This window comes from Petromyzon marinus (genome assembly GCF_048934315.1).
Source record: "Petromyzon marinus isolate PM22_M1 ecotype Great Lakes invasive population chromosome 67 unlocalized genomic scaffold, UKy_Petmar_22M1.pri1.0 chr67_unloc.6, whole genome shotgun sequence".
Taxonomy (NCBI): Eukaryota; Metazoa; Chordata; class Hyperoartia; order Petromyzontiformes; family Petromyzontidae; genus Petromyzon; species Petromyzon marinus.
Window position 1 is genome coordinate 745,739 of NW_027422596.1, and position 23,369 is coordinate 769,107.

Genomic DNA, 23,369 nt, shown 5'->3' on the forward strand with positions numbered 1-23,369 from the left:
AATGGCGGTTGTTGTTGTTGTGTGTGTACACTGTGTGTGTGTACACGTGTGTGTGTGTGTGTACACTGTGTGTGTACTGTGTGTGTGTGTGTACACGTGTGTGTGTGTGTACGTGTATGTGTGTGTACACTGTGTGTGTGTACACGTGTGTGTGTGTACGTGTATGTGTGTGTACACTGTGTGTGTACACTGTGTATGTGTGTACACGTGTGTGTGTACACGTGTGTGTATGTGTGTGTACACGTGTGTGTGTGTACACGTGTGTGTACACTGTGTGTGTGTACACTGTGTGTGTACACGTGTGTGTGTGTACACTGTGTGTACACTGTGTGTGTGTGTACACTGTGTGTGTGTGTACGTGTGTATGTGTGTGTACACTGTGTGTGTGTAAACTGTGTGTGTGTGTGTACACTGTGTGTGTGTACACACTACGTGTGTGTACACTGTGTGTGTGTGTGTACACTGTGTGTGTACACTGTGTGTGTGTACACTATGTGTGTACACTGTGTGTGTACACTGTGTGTGTGTGTACACTATGTGTGTACACTGTGTGTGTACACTGTGTGTGTACACACATAGTGTACACACACAGTGTACACTGTGTGTGTGTGTACACTGTGTGTGTGTACACTGTGTGTGTACACTGTGTGTGTGTGTACACTGTGTGTGTGTACACTGTGTGTGTACACTGTGTGTGTGTGTACACTGTGTGTGTACACTGTGTGTGTGTGTACACTGTGTGTGTGTGTACACTGTGTGTGTACACTGTGTGTGTGTGTACACTGTGTGTGTGTGTACACTGTGTGTGTACACTGTGTGTGTGTGTACACTGTGTGTGTACACTGTGTGTGTGTCCACTGTGTGTGTGTACACTGTGTGTGTGTGTACACTATGTGTGTACACTGTGTGTGTACACTGTGTGTGCACACACACAGTACACTGTGTGTGTGTGTACACTGTGTGTGTGTACACTGTGTGTGTACACTGTGTGTGTACACTGTGTGTGTGTGTGTGTACACTGTGTGTTTACACTGTGTGTGTACACTGTGTGTGTGTACACTGTGTGTGTACACTGTGTGTGTACACTGTGTGTGTGTGTACACTGTGTGTGTACACTGTGTGTGTGTACACTGTGTGTGTACACTGTGTGTGTGTACACTGTGTGTGTACACTGTGTGTGTACACTGTGTGTGTGTACACTGTGTGTGTGTGTACACTATGTGTGTACACTGTGTGTGTACACTGTGTGTGTACACTATGTGTGTACACTGTGTGTGTACACTGTGTGTGTGTACACTATGTGTGTACACTGTGTGTACACTGTGTGTGTACACTGTGTGTGTACACTGTGTGTGTACACTGTGTGTGTGTACACACTGTGTGTGTGTACACACTGTGTGTGTGTACACACACACAGAGTGTACACTGTGTGTGTGTACACTGTGTGTGTGTGTACACTGTGTGTGTACACTGTGTGTACACTATATGTGTGTACACTGTGTGTGTGTACACTGTGTGTGTGTGTACACTGTGTGTGTGTACACTGTGTGTGTGTGTACACTGTGTGTGTACACTGTGTGTACACTATATGTGTGTACACTGTGTGTGTGTACACTGTGTGTGTGTGTACACTGTGTGTGTGTACACTGTGTGTGTGTGTACACTGTGTGTGTGTACACTGTGTGTGTGTACACTGTCTATGTACACTGTGTGTGTACACTGTGTGTGTACACTATGTGTGTACACTGTGTGTGTGTACACTGTGTGTGTGTGTACACTGTGTGTGTGTGTACACTATGTGTGTACACTGTGTGTGTGTACACTGTGTGTGTACACTGTGTGTGTACACTGTGTGTGTGTGTACACTGTGTGTGTACACTGTGTGTGTGTGTGTACACTGTGTGTGTGTACACTGTGTGTGTACACTGTGTGTACACTGTGTGTGTCTACACTATGTACACTGTGTGTGTACACTGTGTGTGTGTGTACACTGTGTGTGTGTGTACACTGTGTGTGTACACACACACACAGTGTACACACACACACAGTGTACACTGTGTGTGTGTGTACACTGTGTGTGTGTGTACACTGTGTGTGTGTGTACACTATGTGTGTGTGTGTACACTGTGTGTGTGTGTACACTGTGTGTACACTGTGTGTGTACACTGTGTGTGTACACTATGTGTGTACACTATGTGTGTACACTGTGTGTGTGTGTATACACTGTGTGTGTGTGCGTACGTTGGTGCGTGCGTTGACGTCGGCTCCGTGCTGCAGCAGCGTGGAGGCGAGGGTCACGTGGTTCCAGCGGCAGGCGCAGTGCAGCGGCGTCCACCCGTCATTGGTGCGAGCCCCCACCTCCGCCTGGGGGGGGAGGGGCAAGGGGAGGGGCAAGGGGAGGGGCAAGGGGAGGGGCAAGGGGGGTCAAGGGGAGGAGCAAGGGAGGGGCAAGGGGAGGGGCAAGGGCAAGGGGGAGGGGCAAGGGGAGGGGCAAGTGCTGTGAGTAGCGAGTAGCAGCAGCACCTGTGAAGGTAGACACAGACAAAGGTCCCCCGTGTAGCCTCTAACAGACTGTAGGGGCAAGTGCTGTGAGTAGCAGCAGCACCTGTGAAGGTAGACACAGACAAAGCTCCCCCGTGTAGCCTCTAACAGGCTGTAGGGGCAAGTGCCGTGAAGGCTACCGGCACCGTGGCACACGAGGGGGGTGGGTGGCTACCAGCACCACGCCCGGCCGCCTTTGTCTCCCCCCCCCGCCCCCCCCCCACTGACCCCGGCGTGCAGCAGGGCGCTGGCACAGCGGCGGTGACCGTGTGAGGCTGCACGGTGCAGGGCCCCATAGCCGTCAGAGTCACGAGCAGCCAGCACCAGGGCAGGGTCCATGGCCAGCAGGGAGCGCAGCTCCACCAGCTGGGGGGGGGAGGGGCATGGGGGGGGAGGGGCATGGGAGGGGGAGGGGCATGGGGGGGAGGGGTCACGGGGGAGAGGGGTAATGGGGGGAGAAGGGTCACGGGGGGGAGGGGTCACAGGGGAGGGGAGGGACACATGGGCGAGGGGGGGAGGAGGGGCATTGGGGGAGGGGTCACGGGGGAGGGGAGGGTCACATGGTGGGGGAGGGACACATGGGGGGAGGGGTCACGGGGGGGGGAGGGACATATGGGGGGGGGGTCACGCAGGGGGGGTGGTACGTGGGTGGGACACATGGCGGGGGGGGGAGAGGTCACGCAGGGGGGGAGGGGCATGGGGGTAGGGGCATGGGGGGGGAGGGACACATGGGGGGAGGGGCATGGGGGGAGGGGTCACGGGGGGGAGGGGTCACGGGGGAGGGGAGGGACACATGGGGGGAGGGGCATGGGGGGAGGGGTCACGGGGGGGGAGGGGGCACGGGGGGGGGCGGTACATGGGTGGGACACACAGACAGAGAGGGGCATGGAGAGAGACAAGTTTCAGATGAGTGGTGGTGGGTGGAGGGTGGGGGGTGGTGGTAATGGTGGGTGGAGGGTGGGGGGGTGGTGGTGGTGGGTGGTGGTGGTGGGTGGAGGGTGGTGGCGGTGGGTGGAGGGTGGGGGAGTGGTGGTGGTGGGTGGAGGGTGGTGGTGGTGGGTGGAGGGTGGGGGGTGGTGGTGGTGGGTGGAGGGTGGGGGGGTGGTGGTGGTGGGTGGAGGATGGGGGGGTGGTGGTGGTGGGGGGGGTGGTGGTGGTGGGTGGAGGGTGGGGGGGTGGTGGTGGTGGGGGGGTGGTGGTGGTGGGTGGAGGGTGGGGGGTGGTGGTGGGTGGAGGGTGGGGGCGGTGGTGGTGGTGGGTGGAGGGTGGGGGGGTGGTAGTGGTGGGTGGGGGGTAGTGGTGGTGGTGGGGGGGTGGTGATGGTGGTGGTGGGGGGGTGGTGGTGGTGGATGGATGGTGGGGGGGTGGTGGTGGGTGGAGGGGTGGTGGGTGGTGGGTGGAGGGTGGGGGGGTGGTGGTGGTGGGTGGATGGTGGGGGGGTGGTGGTGGTGGTGGGGGGGTGGGGGTGGATGGTGGGGGGTGGTGGTGGTGGTGGTGGGGTGGTGGGTGGATGGTGGGGGGTGGTGGTGGTGGTGGGGGGGGTGGTGGTGGTTGGGGGGGTTGGTGGGCCTCTCACCCGGCCGGCTGCCGCAGCTTGGAGGAGCCGTGATCCCGCATCGTCGCTCACCTCCTCTATGACGTCATCGTCGTCATCGTCAACATCATCAGCAGCGCCACCACCTTCTTCTTCGTCATCGTCGTCATCATCGTCGTCATCGTCGTCGTCATCGTCGTCATCATAATCTTCCGCTATCGTGTCCACTACCGCATTCTCGGAATCTCTCTCCGTTTCTCCTGGTCGAGCAGAAGATGGGACACACACACACACAGTGACACACACAGTGACACACACACACACAGTGACACACACACACAGTGACACACCACACACACAGTGACACACACACACAGTGACACACACACAGTGACACACACACAGTGACACACACACACAGTGACACACACACACAGTGACACACACACAGTGACACACCACACACACAGTGACACACACACACAGTGACACACACAGTGACACACACACACATAGTGACACACACACACATAGTGACACACACACACATAGTGACACACACACAGTGACACACACACACAGTGACACACACACAGTGTGACACACACACACATAGTGACACACACACACAGTGACACACACACACAGTGACACACACACAGTGTGACACACACACACATAGTGACACACACACAGTGACACACACACACAGTGACACACACACAGTGTGACACACACACACAGTGACACACACACAGTGACACACCACACACACAGTGACACACACACACAGTGACACACACAGTGACACACACACACACATAGTGACACACACACACATAGTGACACACACACACATAGTGACACACACACAGTGACACACACACACAGTGACACACACACAGTGTGACACACACACACATAGTGACACACACACACAGTGACACACACACACAGACAGTGACACACACACACAGTGACACGACACACACAGTGACACACAAAGACAAAGAGCCCCCATATAGCCTGTAACAGACTGTAGGGGCAAGTGCTGTTAGCGAGCACCTATGAAGGCCGGAACGGTACACGAGGGGGTGGGTGGCCAGCACCACGCCCGACCGCCTTTGTCTCCCTAGTGGCGATGTTTACACACCGCACCAGGTACTCATTTGAGGCTGAGTCGACTTAGGGGAGGCCCGGGACCGGTTCAGATAATTGTCACTGGTGTTGGCCATGAGCGGGAATCGAACCCGGGTCGCCAGGTTCATAGCGCAGCGCGCTAACCGCTACACTACTGCTCCCCACACACAGTGACACACACACAGTGACACACCACACACATAGTGACACAACAAGAACAACCGCCATTCGTCACTAAGTGGCGGTGACGTCACCACGACGCTTGTGCCAGGCTATGTGCACCCTGAGGCCACGTGAAGTGTCGAACGCCCGCTGGCAGGTCACGGGGCAGACCCAGGTGCCACGGGTCGACTGACTGAGATGACTGGCTGATGCACCACCTGTGCCCCCTACTGTGTTAAACCTGCTGTGCTTTAGCCACCCGGCGCTCCACTCGTTGTTCTGAGCGTCACTCCTCCGCCCTCCGTTGTTGTTGGAGGGCGACAACCTCCAACTGCCCAGTAGCGTCCTTCACGAGCCTCCTCCACAGAGGCCGATCTTGAAACCGCTGGTACCAGTCATCGGCAAGTCCACTCAGCTCCATGTCCTCCTGTACCACATCACTCCATCTCTTCTCTAGCCCGTGCCGCGCCCACTTAGCCCCCTCAATCCGGCCGAACAAAAGCTGTTTCGGCAGGCGGTGGCTGGGCATGCGGGCTACATGACCCAGCCATCGCAGCCTTCCCCGCCGGAGGAGCTCACCGATGGGACCTTGCCCAGATCTTTCAAGGATTTGTGAGGTCCTCACACAATCCAGTCTGGTTAAACACAGGATGGATCGTAGGCAGGCCAGCCTAAATGTTTCTAACCGGCGAAGATGCTCCATTAGGGGGGTCCACGTTTCGCAAGCGTAGAGAAGGGAGGAATGACCGTGGCCGAGAAGACCTGAAGTTTAGTGCGGAGCGACAGACCAGGTAGCTTCCACACAGCGTTACGCAACCGATGAAAAGATATTGCCGCTCGACTGATTCGGAGTGAGACTCCTGCTGTTAAACTGGAGCCAGTCATAAGCACACTGCCCAGGTATGGGAAACTCTCCACTCTCTCCACAACTGCCCCATCACCGATTGGGAGTTGTGGGGGTGGAGTGTCCGATGGTACAAAATGCCCAGGCAGGTGCTTAGTTTTGGTGGGGCTGATGGTAAGGCCCCACCTCTTAGTGGCACGCTCCAGTCTCAGCAGCAGCGTCTCCAACTCCTCATCTGAATGAGCAGCTATTACCAAATCATCAGCATACATAACGTGGTTGAGCAATAGGGAGCCATTCCTTGACCGCACCCGGGCATCGATCAGCTTCCCATTATATCTGTACCATATGGAGATTCCCCCAGTACAACTATTGAAAGCTTCACGAACTACGTGGTCAAAATAGATGTTAAATAATGTGGGAACCAGAGGACATCCCTGTCGCACCCCAAGGTGTACAGGGAATGGCTCTGACTCCCGGCCACGTAGTTTTACCCGGGCCCGCTCACCATCATGAAGGTCCTTAATGATCGTGAGCAGAGGGTCAGGTACTCCAAAAGCACGAAGAACAACCCAGAGCCCAGGCCTACTGATGGTATCATAGGCCTTGACCAGGTCAATAAAGCAGAGATGTAGGTCTTGTTGGAATTCCCTACACCTCTGCTGTAGCAGACGGACAGAAAATATGGCATCTGTGCAGGACCGCCCTTTCCTGAAACCGCATTGGGGCTCCGCAAGCCTCTCCTCAGCGTGCCTGGCAAGACGATGCTGAATAATCCTTGCCAGGACCTTTCCCGGCACACTGAGGAGTGAGATGTCCCTGTAGTTGTTACAGTCTGTGCGGTCCCCCTTCTTAAAAAGGGGGACCACCAGGGCATCCTACCAATCCTGCGGAACCCGTCTAGTGGTCCAGACCGTTGTTATCATGTCATATAGGGCAGTCTGTGCACAAACGCCACCCTCCCTCAGCATTTCGCTTGGGAGATCATCTCTGCCCGCTGCCTTTCCTGGTCTCAGACTCCGGATCGCCTTCAGTACTTCCTCAACAGATGGCACCTCAGCCAGCCACTCACAGGGGGTGACTTCTTCCAATATTTGAGGCACCGCAGCCTCAGGAGGGTCATCCTCACTTTGTGCCATGATATTTTCCTGGCTGAGGGATTTTCCCTCCCCCAGGACCTCACAGAAATGCTCAGCAAATCTGCAAACCTGTTCCTGGGAGTCGGAGATTGGATCACCGTTTTTTCCCCTGATTATGGTAATAAGTGTGGCGCTGCAGGTTACTTTTTTGATGGAGTTAAATAGAGATTTGTGATCACGGGCCACTGAGGCAGACTCCATCTCCTCAGCAACCCACGACCACCACCCATCCTTGCAGCGCCTCACGGCTCTCCGAACCTCCGAGCGAAGGCTGCGGTAAGCCTCCTCATTCTCTGACGTGGGATTCTGTAGCCGATGACAGTGGGCATGTCGCTTTTTCTCAACCATCCTGAACACCTCCTCTGTCAGCCAGGGTCTCTGGGGAGGTCTGGACCGTGTACCCAAAGCAGCCATTGCAGCTGCATGAGTCACAGCCCTAAACCTCGCCCATTTACCCTCGACATCAGGAGGAGTCGGGGACGATGCCAATCCCAGCCGCAAGCGATGATGAAATTCTCGCTTGCAACTTTCATCAGATAACTGAGACCAGGCCACTTTAGGTTGGAATGGGGTCCTGGGTGTACACCCACCGCCGGAGTGGAAGAATGGCAGGCGCATCTTACAGATGACTAGTCGATGGTCAGAGGGCAGATCAGCTCCACGGCAGGTCCTGGTGTCAAGGACATGGGCTCGCATCCGCTGGTCCGTCACTATGTAGCCCAGCAGATGTTCTTGCTTGGACCCGGCATGCATCCATGATGTTGTGTGGATGCGCCGATGCCAGAACAGCGTGTTGGTAATTACAAGCCCATGGGCTGCACAAAAATCTAGCAGTCTCCTACCGTTGTTATTGAGCTGATCTGGCCCATGCCCTCCAATCACTCCAGACCAGGTGCCAGTATCATGACCAACTCGGGCATTGAAGTCACCCAACATGATGACTCTATCCCGAGGGGCCACTTTAGCCAGCACCTGTGACAGGAGGTCATAGAAGGCATCTGACTCATCGGCTTTGCCTGCATCCCTCCACGGATGTTCATCTTCGGTGGGGGCATAAGTACCATTCCTCGCCTCCGGTTGATGGGAAGGCGAGCCCAAAGTAGCCTGGGGCTTACAGCTTCCCACACCTCACCGCCACGCTCCCATGCCCCCTTCATTCTTTTGTTCAAAAGATGAGCCACACCCTGTTGTTTGGCAGTCTGCTGCCCTGAGTAGAGGACTGTCCACCCCTCATGGTGGCAAGAACCAGAGCCGGTCCACCGGACCTCCTGAATGCCACATAGATCCAGGCGGTACCGGTCCAGCTCCCGACAGAGGAGTGGCAGCCTCTCCTTCGCAGTGAGCGTTCGAACATTCCACGTGGCCACCCGTAGTGGCTTTTCGTTGTTTCTGGAGGAGCCCCGAGGGTAGATATTCAATCTCCTGGCTCCGCCAATTGGGGTTTGGCCAGGAGACGTCATAGACGCCTGGCCCCCCGGGGCCTCCGGCACAAGCTAATTAGTTACATATTTCAGTTTAACTCGTGGTTTAGTGGTAATTAATTGAAGGTGGAGGGGTTACCAGCCCCTCGCACCCGTCCAGAACCCCCGTTTAGCTCCTGTGGTGGACACATATGTCATGAGGGGAGGAGCCAATCAAAATTGGACCTCCTCCCACAGCACTGTCCAGGACAGAGTTGCCCATCCGGCACCGCACAGTGACACACACAGTGACACATACACACAGTGACACACACACACACAGTGACACACACAGTGACACACACAGTGACACATACACACAGTGACACACACACAGTGACACACACAGTGACACACACAGTGACACATACACACAGTGACACACACACACAGTGACACACAATGACACATACACGCAGTGATACACACACACAGTGACACACACACACCACACAATGACACACACGCACAGTGACACACACACACAGTGACACACACACACACACAGTGACACACACAGAGTGACACACACACACACACCACACAGTGACACACACACACCACGGATGAGTGTGTGGGTGAGCGAGTGGGTGGCTGAGTGGGAGGATGGGTGAGTGGGTGGATGAGTGGGTGAGTGCGTGGGAGAGTGCGTGGGTGAGTGTGTGAGTGGGTGGGTGAGTGAGTGGATGGATGGGTGGGTGAGTGAGTGGATGGATGGGTGAGTGTGTGGGTGAGTGGGTGAGTGTGTGGGTGAGTGGGTGGGTGAGTGAGTGGATGGATGGGTGGGTGAGTGGGTGGGTGAGTGGGTGGGTGAGTGCGTGGGTGAGTGCGTGGGTGAGTGTGTGGGTGGGTGAGTGGATGGATGGGTGAGTGTGTGGGTGAGTGTGTGGGTAAGTGCGTGGGTGAGTGCGTGGGTGAGTGTGTGGGTGGGTGAGTGGATGGATGGGTGAGTGTGTGGGTGAGTGTGTGGGTAAGTGCGTGGGTGAGTGCGTGGGTGAGTGTGTGGGTGAGTGTGTGGGTGGGTGAGTGGATGGATGGGTGAGTGTGTGGGTGAGTGTGTGGGTAAGTGCGTGGGTGAGTGCGTGGGTGAGTGTGTGGGTGAGTGTGTGGGTGGGTGAGTGGATGGATGGGTGAGTGTGTGGGTGAGTGCGTGGGTGAGTGCGTGGGTGAGTGTGTGGGTGGGTGAGTGAGTGGATGGATGGGTGAGTGTGTGGGTGAGTGGGTGAGTGTGTGGGTGAGTGGGTGGGTGAGTGAGTGGATGGATGGGTGGGTGAGTGTGTGGGTAAGTGCGTGGGTGAGTGCGTGGGTGAGTGTGTGGGTGAGTGTGTGGGTGGGTGAGTGGATGGATGGGTGAGTGTGTGGGTGAGTGTGTGGGTAAGTGCGTGAGTGAGTGCGTGGGTGAGTGTGTGGGTGAGTGTGTGGGTGGGTGAGTGGATGGATGGGTGAGTGTGTGGGTGAGTGTGTGGGTAAGTGCGTGGGTGAGTGCGTGGGTGAGTGTGTGGGTGAGTGTGTGGGTGAGTGTGTGGGTAAGTGTGTGGGTGAGTGTGTGGGTGAGTGTGTGGGTGAGTGTGTGGGTGAGTGCGTGGGTGAGTGCGTGGGTGAGTGCGTGGGTGAGTGCGTGGGTGAGTGCGTGGGTGAGTGTGTGGGTGAATGTGTGGGTGAGTGTGTGGGTGAGTGTGTGGGTGAGTGTGTGGGTAAGTGTGTGGGTGAGTGAGTGGGTGAGTGGGTGGGTGAGTGTGTGGGTGAGTGGGTGGGTGAGTGTGTGGGTGAGTGTGGGTGAGTGTGTGGGTGAGTGGGTGGGTGAGTGGGTGGGTGAGTGCGTGGGTGAGTGTGTGGGTGAGTGTGACTCACACTCACCCTGATCCTCCCCTCTCTGTGGCTCCTCCTCCTCCTCCTCTCCCACTCCGTGCCTCCTTTCTCCCTGCTGCTCCGCACCTGGAACCCAGGAGACACGGGAATGGATGAGCACGTGAACGAGTGTGTGGGTGAGTGTGGGTGAGTGGGTGAGTGTGTGGGTGAGTGGGTGAGTGAGTGGGTGGGTGAGTGTGTGGCTGAGTGTGTGGGTGAGTGTGTGGGTGAGTGAGTGTGTGAGTGTGTGTGTGGGTGAGTGTGTGGGTGAGTGTCTGGGTGTGTGGCTGAGTGTGTGGCTGACTGAGTGTGTGGCTGACTGAGTGTGTGGGTGAGTGTGTGGGTGATTGAGTGTGTGTGTGTGGGTGAGTATGTGAGTGTGTGTGTGAGTGTGTGGCTGACTGAGTGTGTGTGGCTGAGTGTGTGGGTGTGTGTGTGGGTGAGTGTGTGTGTGAGTGTGTGTGTGAGTGGGAGGCTGATCGATGCCCGGGTGCGGTCAAGGGATGGCTCCCTATTGCTCAACCACGTTATGTATGCTGATGATTTGGTAATAGCTGCTCAGTCAGAGGAGGAGTTGGAGACGCTGCTGCTGAGACTGGAGCGTGTCACTAAGAGGTGGGGCCTTACCATCAGCCCCACCAAAACTAAGCACCTGCCTGGGTATTTTGTACCGTCGGACACTCCACCCCCACAACTCCCAATCGGTGATGGGGCAGTTGTGGAGAGAGTGGAGAGTTTCCCATACCTGGGCAGTGTGCTTATGACTGGCCCCAGTTTAACAGCAGAGGTCTCACTCCGAATCAGTCGAGCGGCAATATCTTTTCATCGGTTGCATAACGCTGTGTGGAAGCTACCTGGTCTGTCGCTCCGCACTAAGCTTCAGGTCTTCTCAGCCACGGTCATTCCCTCCCTTCTCTACGCTTGCGAAACGTGGACCCCCCTAATGGAACATCTTCGCTGGTTAGAAACATTTAGGCTGGCCTGCCTACGATCCATCCTGGGTTTAACCAGACTGGATTGTGTGAGGAGCTCACAAATCCTTGAAAGATCTGGGCAAGGTCCCATCGGTGAGCTCCTCCGGCAGGCAAGGCTGTGTTGGCTGGGTCATGTAGCCCGCATGCCCAGCCACCGCATGCCGAAACAGCTTTTGTTCGGCCGGATTGAGGGGGCTAAGCGGGCGCGGCACGGGCTAGAGAAGAGATGGAGTGACATGGTACAGGAGGACGTGGAGCTGAGTGGACTTGCCGATGACTGGTACCAGCGGTGTCAAGATCAGCCTCTGTGGAGGAGGCTCGTGAAGGATGCTACTGGGCAGTTGGAGGCAGTCGCCCTCCAACAACAACGGAGGGCGGAGGAGCGACGCTCACAACAACGAGCGGAGCGCCGGGTGGCTAAAGCACAGCAGGTTGGCACAGTAAGGGGCACAGGTGGTGCATCAGCCAGTCGTCTCAGTCAGTCGACCCGTGGCACCTGGGTCTGCCCCGTGACCTCCTGCCAGGGGGCGTTCGACACTTCACGTGGCCTCAGGGTGCACATGGCCTGGCACAAGCGTCGTGGTGACGTCACCGCCACTTAGTGGCGAATGGCGGTTGTTGTTGTGTGTGAGTGTGTGAGTGTGTGGCTAACTGAGTGTGTGTGAGTGTGTGGCTGACTGAGTGTGTGTGTGTGATGCAAGTGCGAGTTCGCGTCCAAAGCGAGGGCGATAAACTCTGGGTGGGGGGGAGGGGGCATCAGTGCCAAGCTGGCTCGGGTCACATGTGCCAGTGGAAAAGGAGCCGGTGCGAGAGGTGTTCTGGCTCTCTGGCTCTCTGACTCCTCGCACCGCTCATCGCGAAGAGCCAGTGAGGTCCCTCCGGGCTTCCAGTCCCTGCTGATGTCAGCGAGCTCCTGTTAAGGGCACACGCAAGACAGACAAAGATCCCCCGACCCCCCTGGATAGCCTGAACAGACTTTTGGGGCAAGTGCTGTTGTTAGTGAGCTCCTATCAGCGCGTGTCTCTCTGTGTGTCTCCCCGTGTCTCTCTGTGTCTCTGTCTCCCCGTGTCTCTCTGTGTCTCCCTGTGTCTCTCTCTGTCTCCCCGTGTCTCTCTCTGTGTCTCCCCGTGTCTCTCTGTGTGTCTCCCCGTGTCTCTCTGTGTGTCTGTCTCCCCGTGTCTCCCCGTGTCTCTGTGTCCCTGTGTCTCTCTGTCTCCCCGTGTCTCTGGCTGTCTCCCCGAGTCTCTCTCTGTCTCTCTGTGTCTCCCCGTGTCTCTCTGTGTCTCTGTCTCCCCCGTGTCCCCCCGTGTCTCTGTCTGTCTCCCCGTGTCTCTGTCTCCCCATGTCCCCCGTGTCTCTGGCTGTCTCCCCGTGTCTCTGTCTCCCCGTCTCCCCCCCGTGTCTCCCCGTGTCTCTGTCTGTCTCCCCGTGTCTTTGTGTGTCCCCGCGTGTCTCTGTCTCCCCGTGTCCCTGTCTGTCTCCCCGTGTCTCTGTCTCCCCCCGTGTCTCCCCGTGTCTCTGTCTCCCCATGTCCCGCCGTGTCTCTGTCTGTCTCCCCGTGTCTCTGTCTGTCTCCCCGTGTCTCTGTCTGTCTCCCCGTGTCTCTGGCTGTCTCCCCGTGTCTCTGTCTGTCTCCCCGTCTGCCCCCCGTGTCTCCCCGTGTCTCTGTCTCCCCATGTCCCCCGTGTCTCTGTCTGTCTCCCCGTGTCTCTGTCTGTCTCCCCGTGTATCTGTCTCCCCATGCCCCCCGTGTCTCTGGCTGTCTCCACGTGTCTCTGTCTGTCTCCCCCGTGTCTCCCCGTGTCTCTCTGTGTCTCCCCGTGTCTCTGTCTCCCCGTATCCCTGGCTGTCTCCCCGTCTCCCCCCCGTGTCTCCCCGTGTCTCTGGCTGTCTCCCCGTGTCTCTGTCTGTCTCCCCGTGTCTCTGTCTCCCCGTGTCTTTGTGTGTCCCCGTGTCTCTGGTTGTCTCCCCGTGTCTCTCTGTCTCCCCGTGTCTCTGTCTCCCCATGTCCCCCGTGTCTCTGGCTGTCTCCCCGTGTCTCTGTCTCCCCGTCTCCCCCCCGTGTCTCCCCGTGTCCCTGTCTGTCTCCCCGTGTCTCTATCTGTCTCCCCCCGTGTCTCCCCGTGTCTCTGTCTCCCCATGTCCCGCCGTGTCTCTGTCTGTCTCCCCGTGTCTCTGTCTGTCTCCCCGTGTCTCTGTCTCCCCATGTCCCCCGTGTCTCTGGCTGTCTCCCCGTGTCTCTGTCTCCCCGTCTCCCCCCCGTGTCTCCCCGTGTCCCTGTCTGTCTCCCCGTGTCTCTATCTGTCTCCCCCCGTGTCTCCCCGTGTCTCTGTCTCCCCATGTCCCGCCGTGTCTCTGTCTGTCTCCCCGTGCCTCTGTCTGTCTCCCCGTGTCTCTGTCTGTCTCCCCGTGTCTCTGGCTGTCTCCCCGTGTCTCTGTCTGTCTCCCCGTCTGCCCCCCGTGTCTCCCCGTGTCTCTGTCTCCCCATGTCCCCCGTGTCTCTGTCTGTCTCCCCGTGTCTCTGTCTGTCTCCCCGTGTCTCTGTCTCCCCATGCCCCCCGTGTCTCTGGCTGTCTCCACGTGTCTCTGTCTGTCTCCCCGGTGTCTCCCCGTGTCTCTCTGTGTCTCCCCGTGTCTCTGTCTCCCCGTATCCCTGGCTGTCTCCCCGTCTCCCCCCCGTGTCTCCCCGTGTCTCTGGCTGTCTCCCCGTGTCTCTGTCTGTCTCCCCGTGTCTCTGTCTCCCCGTGTCTTTGTGTGTCCCCGTGTCTCTGGTTGTCTCCCCGTGTCTCTCTGTCTCCCCGTGTCTCTGTCTCCCCATGTCCCCCGTGTCTCTGGCTGTCTCCCCGTGTCTCTGTCTCCCCGTCTCCCCCCGGGTCTCCCCGTGTCTCTGTCTGTCTCCAACGTGTCTTTGTGTGTCCCCGCGTGTCTCTGTCTCCCCGTGTCCCTGTCTGTCTCCCCGTGTCTCTATCTGTCTCCCCCCGTGTCTCCCCGTGTCTCTGTCTCCCCATGTCCCGCCGTGTCTCTGTCTGTCTCCCCGTGTCTCTGTCTGTCTCCCCGTGTCTCTGTCTGTCTCCCCGTGTCTCTGGCTGTCTCCCCGTGTCTCTGTCTGTCTCCCCGTCTGCCCCCCCGTGTCTCCCCGTGTCTCTGTCTCCCCATGTCCCCCGTGTCTCTGTCTGTCTCCCCGTGTCTCTGTCTGTCTCCCCGTGTCTCTGTCTCCCCATGCCCCCCGTGTCTCTGGCTGTCTCCACGTGTCTCTGTCTGTCTCCCCCGTGTCTCCCCGTGTCTCTCTGTGTCTCCCCGTGTCTCTGTCTCCCCGTATCCCTGGCTGTCTCCCCGTCTCCCCCCCGTGTCTCCCCGTGTCTCTGGCTGTCTCCCCGTGTCTCTGTCTGTCTCCCCGTGTCTCTGTCTCCCCGTGTCTTTGTGTGTCCCCGTGTCTCTGGTTGTCTCCCCGTGTCTCTCTGTCTCCCCGTGTCTCTGTCTCCCCATGTCCCCCGTGTCTCTGGCTGTCTCCCCGTGTCTCTGTCTCCCCGTCTCCCCCCCGTGTCTCCCCGTGTCCCTGTCTGTCTCCCCGTGTCTCTATCTGTCTCCCCCCGTGTCTCCCCGTGTCTCTGTCTCCCCATGTCCCGCCGTGTCTCTGTCTGTCTCCCCGTGTCTCTGTCTGTCTCCCCGTGTCTCTGTCTCCCCATGTCCCCCGTGTCTCTGGCTGTCTCCCCGTGTCTCTGTCTCCCCGTCTCCCCCCCGTGTCTCCCCGTGTCCCTGTCTGTCTCCCCGTGTCTCTATCTGTCTCCCCCCGTGTCTCCCCGTGTCTCTGTCTCCCCATGTCCCGCCGTGTCTCTGTCTGTCTCCCCGTGCCTCTGTCTGTCTCCCCGTGTCTCTGTCTGTCTCCCCGTGTCTCTGGCTGTCTCCCGGTGTCTCTGTCTGTCTCCCCGTCTGCCCCCCGTGTCTCCCCGTGTCTCTGTCTCCCCATGTCCCCCGTGTCTCTGTCTGTCTCCCCGTGTCTCTGTCTGTCTCCCCGTGTCTCTGTCTCCCCATGCCCCCCGTGTCTCTGGCTGTCTCCACGTGTCTCTGTCTGTCTCCCCGGTGTCTCCCCGTGTCTCTCTGTGTCTCCCCGTGTCTCTGTCTCCCCGTATCCCTGGCTGTCTCCCCGTCTCCCCCCCGTGTCTCCCCGTGTCTCTGGCTGTCTCCCCGTGTCTCTGTCTGTCTCCCCGTGTCTCTGTCTCCCCGTGTCTTTGTGTGTCCCCGTGTCTCTGGTTGTCTCCCCGTGTCTCTCTGTCTCCCCGTGTCTCTGTCTCCCCATGTCCCCCGTGTCTCTGGCTGTCTCCCCGTGTCTCTGTCTCCCCGTCTCCCCCCGGGTCTCCCCGTGTCTCTGTCTGTCTCCAACGTGTCTTTGTGTGTCCCCGCGTGTCTCTGTCTCCCCGTGTCCCTGTCTGTCTCCCCGTGTCTCTATCTGTCTCCCCCCGTGTCTCCCCGTGTCTCTGTCTCCCCATGTCCCGCCGTGTCTCTGTCTGTCTCCCCGTGTCTCTGTCTGTCTCCCCGTGTCTCTGTCTGTCTCCCCGTGTCTCTGGCTGTCTCCCCGTGTCTCTGTCTGTCTCCCCGTCTGCCCCCCCGTGTCTCCCCGTGTCTCTGTCTCCCCATGTCCCCCGTGTCTCTGTCTGTCTCCCCGTGTCTCTGTCTGTCTCCCCGTGTCTCTGTCTCCCCATGCCCCCCGTGTCTCTGGCTGTCTCCACGTGTCTCTGTCTGTCTCCCCCGTGTCTCCCCGTGTCTCTCTGTGTCTCCCCGTGTCTCTGTCTCCCCGTATCCCTGGCTGTCTCCCGTCTCCCCCCCGTGTCTCCCCGTGTCTCTGGCTGTCTCCCCGTGTCTCTGTCTGTCTCCCCGTGTCTCTGTCTCCCCGTGTATTTGTGTCTCCCCGTGTCTCTCTGTCTCCACGTGTCTCTGTCTGTCTCCCCGTCTCCCGCCCGTGTCTCTGTCTGTCTCTCTGTGTCTCTGTCTGTCTCCGAGTGTCTCTGTCTGTCTCCCCGTGTCTCTGTCTGTCTCCCCGTGTCTCTGTCTCCCCGTGTCTTTGTGTGTCCCCGTGTCTCTGGCTGTCTCCCCGTCTCCCCCCCCCCCCCCCGTGTCTCTGGCTGTCTCCCCGTGTCTCTCTGTGTCTCCCTGTGTCTCTCTCTGTCTCCCCGTGTCTCTGTCTGTCTCTCCGTGTCTCTGGCTGTCTCCCCGTGTCTCTCTCTGTCTCCCCGTGTCTCTGGTTGTCTCCCCGTGTCTCTGTCTGTCTCCCCGTGTCTATGTCTGTCTCCCCGTGTCTCTGTCTGTCTCCCCGTGTCTCTGTCTGTCCCCGCGTGTCTCTGTCTGTCTCCCCGTGTCTCTCTCTGTCTCCCCGTGTCTCTGGTTGTCTCCCCATGTCCCCCCGTGTCTCCCCGTGTCTCTGTCTGTCCCCGAGTGTCTCTGGCTGTCTCCCCGTGTCTCTGGCTGTCTCCCCCCCGTGTCTCTCTGTCTCCCCGTGTCTCTCTCTGTCTCCCCGTGTCTCTGGCTGTCTCCCCGTGTCTCTGGCTGTCTCCCCGTCTCCCTCCCGTGTCTCTGGCTGTCTCCCCGTGTCTCTGGCTGTCCCCGCGTGTCTCTGTCTGTCTCCCCGTGTCTCTCTCTGTATCCCCGTGTCTCTGTCTGTCTCCCCGTGTCTCTCTCTGTCTCCCCGTGTGTCTGTCTGTCTCCCCGTGTCTCTGGCTGTCTCCCCATGTCCCCCCGTGTCTCCCCGTGTCTCTCTCTGTCTCCCCGTGTCTCTCTCTGTATCCCCGTGTCTCTGGCTGTCTCCCCGTGTCTCTCTCTGTCTCCCCGTGTCTCTCTCTGTCTCCCCGTGTCTCTGGCTGTCTCCCCGTGTCTCTGGCTGTCTCCCCATGTCCCCCCGTGTCTCCCCGTGTCTCTCTCTGTCTCCCCGTGTCTCTCTCTGTCTCCCCGTGTCTCTGGCTGTCTCCCCGTGTCTCTGGCTGTCTCCCCGTGTCTCTCTCTGTCTCCCCGTGTCTCTCTCTGTATCCCCGTGTCTCTGGCTGTCTCCCCGTGTCTCTGGCTGTCTCCCCGTGTCTCTCTCTGTATCCCCGTGTCTCTCTGTATCCCCGTGTCTCTGGCTGTCTCCCCGTGTCTCTCTCTGTCTCCCCGTGTCTCTGGCTGTCTCCCCGTGTCTCTCTCTGTATCCCCGTGTCTCTGGCTGTCTCCCCGTGTCTCTCTCTGTATCCCCGTGTCTCTGGCTGTCTCCCCGTGTCTCTCTCTGTCTCCCCGTGTCTCTGGCTGTCTCCCCGTGTCTCTCTCTGTCTCCCCGTGTCTCTGGCTGTCTCCCCGTGTCTCTGGCTGTATCCCCGTGTCTCTGGCTGTCTCCCCGTGTCTCTGGCTGTCTCCCCGTGTCTCTGGCTGTCTCCCCGTGTCTCTCTCTGTCTCCCCGTGTCTCTGGCTGTCTCCCCGTGTCTCCGTCTGTCTCCCCGTGTCTCTGGCTGTCTCCCCGTGTCTCTGGCTGTCTCCCCGTGTCTCTGGCTGTCTCCCCGTGTCTCTGGCTGTCTCCCCGTGTCTCTGGCTGTCTCCCCGTGTCTCTGGCTGTCTCCCCGTGTCTCTGGCTGTCTCCCCGTGTCTCTGGCTGTCTCCCCGTGTCTCTGGCTGTCTCCCCGTGTCTCTGGCTGTCTCCCCGTGTCTCTCTCTGTATCCCCGTGTCTCTGGCTGTCTCCCCGTGTCTCCGCCTCCTCACCCAAGGCCGAGGCCGCCCTTGCGTGGTGGAACTCCGCAGCCGGCGCCGACGTTTCGCGACCAACCTCCCCCTCACCAACAACGCCGCTTCGGATGGGGCGGGGCTGAGGATGGGGGGCGTGGTTGAGGGTTGGGCTGGGGGCGGGGCTGAGGGTTGGGGGCGTGGTTGAGGGCGGGGTTGTGGCTGTGGGGGGGGGGAATAAAATAAATTCTCCCGCCAACTGCCGGGGGCACGCGCGGCGCGCAGGCGACGGCGGCGCCGACCAATCGGCGCGCGTTGCTGCAGACAAGCGGACGTGCGTCACCGTCTGGCGACTTCTTCCGTTTGGTTAATGCGGGGGCGGGGCGGGGCTGAGAGCGGAGCGGGAGGCGGGGCAAGGGGCGGGGCAAAGGTCGGGGGCGGGGCGAAGAGTGGACGTGCACCGCGGGGTGAGGGGGCGGGGCGAAGAGTGGACGTGCACCGCGCGGGGTGACCCGGACGGACTTCTCCCACGAGCTCGCCTACTGAGCATGCATTCGAACTACGATACACACTACTATACACTACACTATACACTACACTATACACTACACTACACACTACTATACACTATACACTACACTATACACTACTATACACTACACTATACACTACTATACACTACACTATACACTACACTACACTATACACTACACTATACACTACTATACAATACTATACACTACACTATACACTACACTATACACTACACTATGCATTACACTATACACTACACTATACACTGCTATACACTACACTATACACTACAATATACACTACTATACACTACACTATACACTACTATACACTACACTATACACTACTATACACTACACTATACACTACACTACTATACACTACACTACACACTACACTATACACTACACTATACACTACTATACACTACACTATACACTACACTATGCGCTACACTATACACTACACTATACACTACTTTACACTACACTATACACTACACTATACACTACACTACACACTACACTATACACTACACTATAGACTGCTATACACTACACTATACACTACACTATACACTACTATACACTACACTATACACTACACTATGCACTCACTATACACTACACTATACACTACTATACACTACACTATACACTACACTCTACACTACACTATGCACTACACTATACACTACACTATACACTACTATACAATACTATACACTACACTATACACTACACTATACACTACACTATGCATTACACTATACACTACACTATACACTGCTATACACTACACTATACACTACAATATACACTACTATACACTACACTATACACTACTATACACTACACTATACACTACTATACACTACACTATACACTACACTACACTATACACTACACTATACACTACTATACACTTCACGGTACACTACTAATCTCTATGCTATACACTACACTATACACCACACTATACTCTACACTATACACTGCACTATACACTACTATACACTACACTATACACTACTATACACTACTATACACTACACTATACACTACTATACACTACACTATACACTACACTACTATACACTACACCAGGGGTCGGGAACCTTTTTGACTAAGAGAGCCATGAAAGCAAAAAATTTGGAAATTTATTTCAGTGAGAGCCATATAATATATTTTAAAAGTGAATTCAACTAAATGTCAGTATAATAAGCCTCTGAATTTATTCTTTTAAATAATGTTGTTATAACACTCACCATTAATGCGACTTCTGGTGCTGCATGGATTTGCTGATGTCTTTGTAGTCGGGTTGGTACTTGGTGAGGTTAAGCTTCATGCAAGCGTTGAGGCTTTCATCCGTTAAACGTGATCGTAGGTTGGACTTGATGTTTTTAAGATGTGAGAATGACTGCTCACATGCATACGTAGATCCAAACATGGTCAATACAGCAATACTCACACGCTGCAGTGTGTGGTATGTGACAGGAAGCGCGTTCCAAGTTTTGAGAATCAGCTGGTCTTCGGATTGGAGTTTTTTCATTTCTGTCCACATGTGCTTGCTCACCAACTCCGCTTTCTGTCGTGTGATTCTTTCCAAATCTTCATTCAGTGACTTGAACTTATTCACCCACATGTCTGAGGCCTTCAGGTCAGCCACTTCTGCTTCAAAAGCTCTGACGGAGACACCAGGGATGTAATTCAGGTCGGCTGTGTTCAGTGAACACTTGTTTGGATGGGTGATGAACTTAAAAAGACGAGTGTGCTCACGAAATTCTCCAAAGCGTGCTTTGAAGGACTGTAGGAGACTGGATGTGCAGCCAGCTAGCTGGTGGAGATCAAGGTTTTGAATGGGCTCACTTGCTGTGCATGCATCTTTAAATTGGCTCAGTTTTTCAAAATGTAGTAAACGACCTGTTTCAAGATCCGTGATGAAAAGCTCCAGCTTGTTTTCAAAAGCAAATACAGCTTGTTGAAGGGATAACACTGTATTTCCAATGCCTTGCATTTTCACGTTGAGCTGGTTCAGATGTTCAGTCAGATCTACGAGATAGTAAAACTTGAGGAGCCACTCGGTGTCGGCTAGCTCAGGATGCCCGACGCCTTTCATTTCAAGGAAAGTCCGGATTTCGTTCAGGCAAGCCGCAAAACGGCTAAGCACCTTCCCTCTTGACAACCAACGCACATTGCTGTGCAAAAGCAGACCAGGATAGTTATTTACAACTTCATCCAGCAGTGTTTTAAACTGGCGATCATTTAAGGCTCGGGCAACAATAAAGTTGATCACACGAATGACCAGCGACATCACTTCGCCAAACTGCCTGTCACACATCTGAGCACAAAGTGCCTCCTGGTGTATAATGCAATGGAAACTTAGGATGGGTCTATTTTCATGTTCACGGAGAAGCGCCACAAATCCTTTGTTTTTCCCCACCATACACGGAGCACCATCAGTACACACTGAGAGAAGTTTATCCATAGGTAGACTTTTTTCTTGAGCAAACTCCATGAAAGACTTGAATAAATCCTCACCTCTTGTGGACCCTTTTAATGGCAGAACAGCAAGACTTTCTTCGCGCAGTGTGTCACCAACAGCATATCTTGCAATCACGCTGAACTGCGACAAATGGCTCACGTCTGTTGACTCATCCAAAGCCAGAGAAAAGAACGGCGCTGCATTTATGTCCTTCACTTGCGTTTCCTCCACTTTGTTTGCCATCACGATGGTACGATCATGAACAGTTCTTGCCGACAGAGGCATGTCTTGTATCCGTTTGATTATCTTGTCTTTGTTCGGAAGATCATCAAAAAGTTCATTGGCTACATCCAGCATGAACGTTTTAGCATACTCGCCATCTGTGAATGGTTTTCCGTTCCTCACTATTGCTAAAGAACCAGCAAAGCTAGCCGAATTATAGTCACCTTGCCGGGTCCATACGCGGAGTTGCTGCTGGCTAGCTTGCACCCTGCTCAGAAGCTCTTGGCACGCTTTCTTTCTGCTGTCTCCCGCAGGGTATTTTGATGCAAAGGTAGCGTGGCGCGTGTCGAAGTGCCGCTTTACATTCGACCGTTTCAACGATGTAATTTTGTCATTGCAAATTAGACACACCGCAGAACCCGCTCTCTCCACAAAGGCGAATTCTTCGGTCCATTCGTCCTGAAATGTACGATACTCGTCGTCTTTTTTTCTTTTCGCCATCTTCTTCGTCGAAGGGTTAGCTTTGAGCTAATGACCGAGCAGACGCAGTCTCAGACTGATTCAAAAGGGGGCGTTTACCTGTTTTACCCAGCAACGGCAAACGTAGGCCAGTATCATCCAATTAAAATAATGGACAATTGCTCCTGCAGCCCTGAACAGGACATGCGCAGTGAAAAATCGATGGATGGATTAAAACAAGTGAGAATATTTTGTTTTATCTGCGAGCCATATGCAATCATCAAAAGAGCCACATCTGGCTCGCGAGCCATAGGTTCCCGACCCCTGCACTACACTATACACTACACTACTATACACTACACTACACTATACACTACACTACTATACACTACACTATACACTACACTACTATACACTACACTATACACTACACTATACACTACACTATACACTACTATACACTTCACGGTACACTACTATACTCTACACTATACACTACACTATACACTACACTATACACTACTATACACTTCACGGTACACTACTATACTCTACACTATACACTACACTATACACTACATCGTCACAATAACCACCTCCACAGTGATCTCCATCCAGCAGTGGATAGTCCATGGTGATGGTGATGATGATGGTGACACTGAGAGAGGGGGACACGTGGGCTAGAGAACACACTCAGGGTAGAGACATCGTCATCACCATCACAGTGATCTCCATCCAGCAGTGGATAGTCCATGGTGATGGTGATTATGATGATGGTGACACTGGGAGACAGAGAGAGAGATGGGGGGACACGTGGGCTAGAGAACAAACTCAGGGTAGAGACATTGTCACCATCACCACCACCACCACAGTGATCTCCATCCAGCAGTGGATATACCTGCTAAGCCAGTGAGGCTTACCCGGAATGTTTATCGATTGATGATCGATTATAATCGCTATCAGGGGCAAATGGAGCCCATCGCTGCTTGCTGGACAGTGACGAGAGAGCCTACATTTAATGAATACATGATATAAGCCAAGAACCGCCGAGCAGATATGCTGAATAAGGACTCAACTGTGTACAGTGAAGGAAACAAGCATTTGATCCCCTGCTGATTTTGTACGTTTGCCCGCTGACAAAGAAATGATCAGTCTATAATTTTAATGGTAGGTTTATTTGAACAGTGAGAGACAGAATAACAGCAAAAAAATCCAGAATAACGCATGCCAAAAAATGTTATAAATAGATTTGCATTTTAATGAGGGAAATAAGTATTTGACCCCCTCTCAATCGGAAATATTTCTGGCTCCCAGGTGTCTTTTATACAGGTAACGAGCTGAGATTAGGA

At 55.6% G+C, this 23,369-nt stretch overlaps 1 protein-coding gene across 4 annotated transcripts in view; it reads right to left on the reverse strand.

Annotated features, from left to right (window-relative positions):
- LOC116937743 (ankyrin repeat domain-containing protein 49) overlaps positions 1–18,590 on the reverse strand; it is a 390,193-nt gene extending 371,603 nt beyond the window's left edge. For all 4 annotated transcript variants that reach the window (XR_012931440.1, XR_012931441.1, XR_012931442.1 and 1 more), the window contains exons 1-3: positions 18,361–18,590; positions 12,491–12,555; positions 10,678–10,755 (exon numbers count right to left, since the gene is read on the reverse strand). Coding sequence is in view for 1 of the 4 variants with exons in the window: in XM_076058053.1 (XP_075914168.1) it covers positions 10,678–10,755; positions 12,491–12,497 (85 nt within the window). In the remaining 3 variants the exon portion in view is untranslated. The remainder of the gene's footprint in view (positions 1–10,677; positions 10,756–12,490; positions 12,556–18,360) is intronic.
- Between the last annotated feature and the right edge of the window lie 4,779 nt (positions 18,591–23,369).